Below are 7,500 nucleotides of genomic sequence, written 5' to 3' on the forward strand. Positions count from 1 at the left end.
TGTAGGCTCATCTGCTCATCCATCGAAAATCATAAAAATAAACTGTTGGAGTGAAAGTTTCCGTGCATAGGTTTTTAGGAGTGAGATTTTTAGATAATTGTATGCCGCTAGGGATGTGGTAAACAGTAGAGTTCATCCTCGACGAGCGTTTTCGTAAGCTCTATCCGTTGCAACCAATACTGGAATGCAATGGCATGAGGAAAGAAAATGTTAAAAAAAGATAACTTCTTACGGTGAGAATTTTTTCATTTCATCGTATTTTGTAGATAGTAAGTAAAGTAAGTGATTCATGATTTAAAAAATAGGGGTCACCGATGATCTGAACGAGTAAAATCGATATGATTTTGCAAAGCTCTCGGAAAAGTTCGTTTGTCACGCTTTTGCGTGACCTGTCGGGCAAGGACTGGAACCCAAGGAAGGATCGATCGTTGAAGAGATGAAAGGTTTTTACCGAAAAAAAAAAACCTTTCTCGAGCATAGCAACGAAGTTTTAAGCAGGGGTCATCTTCATTTGGTTGGTGTTTTGTATAATATCTCTCCATTGCCGTCATGCTCATCCTCTGAAGTGTGTTTTCTTGTGAAATTCAATCGCTGATTGTTTCCACGCAGGTCCGCACTATTCAAGCGACGAGGACGAAATACTGCTCAATTTTCACGAAAGTAAAGGAAAAGAACTTTAAAAACATGCATTCACTTTGAACTTCAGTTCGTAGGGTAATAAAAACATTAAAAAGGAACAGCCCCATTAAATTAACGCAACGGTTCGTCCTCGAGTTTTCCAAACTTTCAGCCACTAGTCTACTCGATCAGCTACCTTTTCCAGAGCTTTTCCATCCTCCCGCTCACTTCTCTTTGAAGTTTCATGATGATTCGGAAATACATGTGCCATTCTTTTGCCGGCCTGGAATTTTTTCCTCGGTGTTTTGTCGCCATTTTATTTAACTGATGCTTGAAAAATTTGTATGGAGTCAAGTAGACTAGTGCACGACTGATAAAACCTCGCGAATATCAGTCGTGCAGTAGTCTACTTGACTTTCATAAATATTTTAAATCAATTTTGACTGATCACGATCTTCTCTGATCCAACGCTGTGCAAGACTTATCGTCCACGGTTTTTGCAAAGGTTTTAAAACCTCAACTTCACTAATGCTCGAAGTAATACGTGACATATTACAGTCGCGTTACCTGCGCAGTAACGCAGTAAAGAGCGAACGAAAAAAAAAGTCACGTTATGCACAGGATTCCCAATATTAGAAATTGCGTTCTCCTGACGTTGGACGCAATTGCTGGATTTAGTGTCTATGGTCAAATTCTCTAACCTTCTTGTTCTTCCTTCTCAGATCTAGACGTTCCGAACTTTGTATTGTTACTCTTCACTGGGTTCACGATCCCTTCGAAATATAGGATCATGCATGATTACGTGGTTTCTCTGTTTGATAGCTTCATTGATATCACATGATTCTCGTTATGTTCACTCGTAAAGCGATCTCTCGTAAAGCTCGCCCATTCCGAAAACGCTCGACATCTTTTATTGTGGGCCTACCGCGAGCGTATTAGACATTGTATATGTGCTTACTTTCAACGACGTCATTCTTTGAATGCCATGCATGCTCGTTGGCTTAAACTTCCCACATGCGTTATAAAGGATAAATCAGCCATTGAACAGCCATGCCATGTGTACGATTCGGTTAACGTCGCCGAAGCCGAAGCCGAAACCGAAATTTCACCATGGAGGGAAGGTTTCCCCAGGAAAGCCCGAGTAAAAGCACATATAAGACTACCCAACAGATGGAACAATGGAATAAAGCACCCAAATTTACACCATTTTCCTTTTCTATAATTATTCGTTTATTATGAAGTTCCTTTTTAGAGAAGTTAGGGACTTTAAGTCCTACGACAGCGACGTCGACAAAGCGTCACCTCGAAATATAACTTTGAACTATCTTAAGTCTTTCACGATTATTCCGTATCGTTCACGTTGTTCCCCTTTTGGGAAATTATCCTAAAAATCGATTGTGTACGAACGGTTACAGAGTAGAAATAGAGAATAAAAGGTTCAAATCTGTACACTTATATTGTCCTTAAAACCTAACATTTTGTGATTTTACGTGGTTGTTGTACAGACAGCCGGAAAAATATGTGCAAAAATGCGTGCCGTACGCGTAGTTTTCCTCTTTTAGCCAATCATTTTAATGTTTTTGGGCGCTGTCGTTCGTCAACGCCACGATGCAAGAGAATTATTGGCACGTACGCGTATGGCACGCATTAAGACGTTTCAGGAGCAAAGAAGGCTACAGCAACACCTTCACTACAAAGCAAAAAATATTATTGGTTAAAAAAGGAAAAATAAACGTGCTGCAGGTGCGGCATACATTTAAGTACATTTCCTTGCCGCACTCCACAAAACAACTACGTAAACTTACTAAATTCTGCGTTTTGACAACATGCGCATGCAACAACGAAGCATTCCTTTTCTATGTTTACTTTAAAACCGTTCGAACCAGACCAGTTACAAGAAAGTTTGCCCGTATTGTACAAAGTGTGCAAGGTGGAATAATCGCGATATACTTGATTTGACTCTCTATTTGCGTATAGCGTCAAGGAATGAGTGTGCAAGTCATATTGGCATGAATTCTATAATGGCATAGATATTTGTCTAAACCAACGGAAAACGCTCCTCGAGGAAAGGGAAAGCCGCTCCAGTGCCAATAAACCTTTTTGCAGATACGGCACCCATTTTGATTTCTCTGGTTTCGAAAGACATTATGGGATGCTAAGGGGGCAAATTAATATGTACTTGCCCCCTGGGCATCCCATAATAGCTATTTGAAACAAAAGAAATCAAAACGGCTGCCGTATCTGCAAAAAAGTTCTATTAGGAACACGTTATCTTGTTTGCCGCTCATTTTACCGCCATACGTTCGCTCTTTTCCCCCCAAGTGGCCTCCAGTGCCAGTTCTAGACCTGAAATTGTTTTAACTTGAATTGTCAAGACATACCATTATTACTATTTATTTCAACTTTTTATTGACTCTTTCGGCAAAACGGTGCATACCGGGTAATCAGGATAACGTGCATGATGAACTTACAGGCTTTGGATTGAGTTACAGCGATCAAAGATTTACTGTCCTGGTTTGTGAAGGAAAATTTACCGTTCAATGTCGTAAGGTCTTCTCGATTAAAGAGTGGTTGATTCTACGCATTTTTACCAGTATGAGTTGTGTACAAGCTATTTGAGTCCGTGAAATGGAGAAAATATTTAAACATGCCGAAGCGCGAGCAGTCAAGCAATCAACGATTCCGCTGTTCGAGTCAAAACATTCTAGAGTCAATTTTATCATTTTTGAATAATCTTTTTTCCTCTCAGTTAGAAGATAACAGTGACTCTATAGCTTTTGAAGATTTTCTGCAGCGGAGCGTTGGTCAACTTCAGTTCTTCAGCCTGCAGTTTTGTTTATTACCTACTCAAGTATTTAATTCGCTGAGAAAGCTCCAGTCGACCTTAAGAAAAGTTATCTAGTCCACATTACTAAAGTCGCTATCACTCCCTGACCCTGAAATATAACAAACGGAAACAACAACATTAAAAATGGCAAGTGTACATATATGAAGAAACCTAATTATTAGGTTCGAACCAGTTTAAACAGTTTGAACAAACTGTACCTTTTGGAAGGAATGAATCTATCCAACTGTTCCATGTAACGGCAAAGTTATGATACCATGTAAAATGCCAATAATTGCTTAACACGACGCACTCACTGATGCAACGTAAAGGCCTGGCCAAACGCTCGCAACATTTCAAAGCAATATCTTGCAACATTGTTGGACACAACATGTTGCGTACGTTTGGCCACCCTGTTGCAATATGTTGCGTGCGTTTGGCCAGTCCATTCAACACATGTCGCAACATCATGCAACAATGTTGCGTTGAAATGTTGCGAGCGTTTGCCCAGGCCTTAATAAGTCACCATGGCATGAAAGAAGCCATCTATCTCTGGACCGGATTCATAGCTGCCTTCATAACTCAGTGGAAAATTTTAAGGTGGCCAATATTCCCAAGTACGGTCCAGAGCAAGTGAGCTTAGTAAGTTTACTATATGGCATCATTTCTTTGAGCGATCGGCTTGCTGATTGTTCAGTAAACTTTGAACGGTAAGCGTTTACATGTAAAACTAAATTCCACTTAAAAAAAAAAATGTGTTTCGCTCAACTTGAATTTCTCTTGAGAGAGAAAAAAAAAACTTGACCAGTTGCAAAGAAGCATGAAAAATCCAGCCATGAACGGGACTCAAACCGTGCGACTACGCTGCGCTTTCTATCAAGCCATGACTGGGAGCTGGTCACTTGAAAGTTTGCATTATATCCAGTAATACGTGAATGCGTGATCGATAATAATAACACTAACGACAACGATAACGATAAGAATAAAAGATAATGAGGATCTTTATCACATGACCCACACGGCCCCGTGCGCGCTTTTATTGTAAAACTACTGGGAAAATCCCCGTGTGAGGGCCGTACACATTAGCGCGAGCAGGGCGCGAAAAGGCCGTTTGGGGAATGGTATGTGATTCTAAGTTCTAATAATTTATATGAAATTTCACATGTTCTCTATCACATCATTAACAACGGCAAGGTCCACTCCAAAACTGACAATAAAGCAACTTATCGATTGTACTCTCTAACACCAGACGATTTTACTTGTCAATGGGCGGCCCTTTGGGGCTTAAGGGTTAAATTGCCACTGTGAACCATTCTCGGCTGCTTGTGCACGCAGCGTCACCTTCGTTCAAATTCTGGTTCAAAATGGTTGCATTAAGACCCGCCAGAGAACGATGCTTCGTTCAAACAGACATTATACTCGACAAGGAAACAAACAATGTCAATTATAACAATTTACCTTGCTCGCTGCTTGTTTCACCGCTATACTTTCGCTCTTTTCCCTGGATGTGGCCTCCACTGTCTTCTTCACCATACACTGCAAAAATAATAAGGATTCCGTTATTCCCAGCGACTGCTTCATTCGAAATGAAGCTATGAACCAGAGAATGCCTTATGTCGTGCAGTGGCAAGAATGCTCGTCTTTCCATAAACGTAGCCTGCGTTCAAATCTTGACCAGACTGAGTTAGCATTGGGTCTGGACCCTGGAGCTACATTCGCGGACAATAAGAGTTGAGACTTTCCCCGTTTTTGAAGTTCTAGACCACCACTTGAAAAGATAGCCTACTATGCCCCCTTCACCCTCCCCACCCAGAAAAAAAAAAATGTTGTTTAGGAAGATTGGCAAATGTCTCAACACTGTTTTTTCTTGGGGGAGGGGAGGGGGGTGGGATTAAGGCGAGGAAAGCCATAATATTTAACTATCATTTACCGAAATGGAGGTAAATATCCACCACTTTCACCGACACAGGTAGATTTAACAATTGGTTCACGGTTAGCGTGCGTTTATCGAGTTATGGATGCAAACGGGAGGTTGCTAAGCACGAAAGAAGGGTAAGAGTCGCGTCGCGCGACTCTAGCTTTTTGAGTGCTTAGCAATCTTCCATGTGCATGCACAACTCGATAGACGCACAGCTGAAACCATGAACCAACTGTTTTATAACATAGCGACAATAACCTGGGCAATAAAACATGTTCCATTTGAGATTGACTACAAAGATCTCACATAGCACGGCGAGGGGAAACAAATGATCCTATTGGCTTGAAGTATGTTGAGCAACAATCATTGATCGAGAACGATTCATCTGGTTTTCCTAAATATTGAAAACATCAGCAAAGAAAGTCAAAGCACTCGATGAAAATGTAGACAAACAAAGTCAAAATGCCCAAGTTAACAAAGTGTTTGCATTGTTGACAATGATGCCCGGTTCATGTGCAGTTGCTGAAGAAGGACGCCAGGAAACTTGCAGTTTTTTTCTCACTGCACCAAGCTACATTCACAAAGGAAATCCGGTAATGCTGTTTAGGTTATAGGTCACAGTATGCGTGATTGATTGTGATCAAATGACCCATGTGCAAGTTTTGACAGATCGAGATTGCCAGGAATTCATCTGAACTTAGAAGACAAGCCGGAGTACAATAGAGGGCACAAGTTTCATTATATTTACAATTACGAGACCGATGGTCGCTCGTCATCGTGTTTGTGACTCTTGCTCGCAGCGAGGCACATGCATGGAGCAATGCATTCTGGTTGCTGTGCAGTACTTTCTGGACGAAAGCGCGATGCATTATGGTAAAAATCCAGAAAAGCCAAAAAGATTGAGATTTTGCATAGCTATGGTCACGGTTAAGTTGCTGCTCTCTCCCTTCGCTTTCTCTTCAAACGTTTGAACGCAATTCATGGAAAACGCAGGAGCTCAATCGCTTGTTTGCTAACTGTTGCCATTACCTCCGTGGTCCATCATTTCACTGTCCTCTTGATCTTTGGCTACTGCAAACATTTGGTCCTCACCTAAACATACAACAGAATTAAATGAGACACATTTTGGTTACCAGAGTCATCGTTCCCTTGACCAGCGGTCGGGAAAAAGAGACTCTGGTCAAATCCAAAAAAGAAGGGCACATTTGATTGGCTGTTGAAAGACTGTTTCATTTCCTGCCATTTTACCGGATGTTAGCTTTTGAGGGAATATTGACTTAAATTTACCCTGAATGGAAAAGTGAACTTCTTTTTTCAGTTTTGTAAACCAAACTCTTCATTCATCAGAAAAAAAAAAAAAGAAAGAAAGAAAAAGAACGAGAGAACGAGAGAGAACGAGAGAAAAAGGCCAGAAAAGGGGCGAGATAGACAAAAGCTAAGTACCCTATTGTACAGCTTGCAGCAAACGGTTTCCTGGCGGTGCGAGAGAACTGTTTTTAATATTTAAAACTCAGTGTATTTGCGCAACTGCAAAATTACAAACCTGGCAGAGTCTTCCCTCCCCCTTGGTGATGCATTTTATCTTCCGTTTCACCGTCGCTGCTGCTGCCTGCACTTCCACTTTCGCTTTCATGTTCACTTGCACTGCTTCCATCTGAACTATCCTCATCACTACTCAAGATTTCTTCCCGTGATTTTTCCACCTCACCAAAAGAATCATCTCCAACTCCAGCATGAGCTGACACCTGCACCGGGCTCCCGGTAACAGACTCGTCAGCGGTATTCAGCACACTTGTATGCGTATTCAAGGCACTGGTGATTTTTCGGCTGGGTGAGTCAGCAAGACTTGGGTCAGCGGAGTGCTGTATTCTCGGAGGCACTGTTATTGGAGGTTGATCTGCAATGAAAGCAAGAATAAGTAATCGCTACACATTGCACTAGCCTAACTCTAATGACTTGGTGAGAATTTTATACCTCACTGTAATTGTTATTTTCGGTATTTTTCTTCTCTCTTTCAGTGATTTGTTATATTTGCCAATGTCGCTCCCTTGTTTTGTTATTCTTGCTATAATTGTTATTTTCGTTATGTTTTTTTGCAGATTTGTTATACTTGTTATTCTTGCGATTGCGTGCCTTTCTG

General features: G+C 41.1%; 1 protein-coding gene across 1 annotated transcript in view; it reads right to left on the bottom strand.

Annotated features, from left to right (window-relative positions):
* Positions 1-3,004: 3,004 nt before the first annotated feature.
* LOC138030145 (nuclear factor related to kappa-B-binding protein-like) overlaps positions 3,005-7,500 on the bottom strand; it is a 48,784-nt gene continuing 44,288 nt past the window's right edge. Inside the window, exons 27-30 of the mRNA XM_068878025.1 lie at positions 6,904-7,257; positions 6,390-6,452; positions 4,901-4,978; positions 3,005-3,554 (exon numbers count right to left, since the gene is read on the bottom strand). Coding sequence (XP_068734126.1) covers positions 3,517-3,554; positions 4,901-4,978; positions 6,390-6,452; positions 6,904-7,257 — 533 coding nt within the window. The 3' untranslated portion in view covers positions 3,005-3,516. The remainder of the gene's footprint in view (positions 3,555-4,900; positions 4,979-6,389; positions 6,453-6,903; positions 7,258-7,500) is intronic.

The sequence above is a fragment of the Montipora capricornis genome, chromosome 13 (assembly GCF_036669925.1).
Source record: "Montipora capricornis isolate CH-2021 chromosome 13, ASM3666992v2, whole genome shotgun sequence".
NCBI classification, from domain to species: Eukaryota; Metazoa; Cnidaria; class Anthozoa; order Scleractinia; family Acroporidae; genus Montipora; species Montipora capricornis.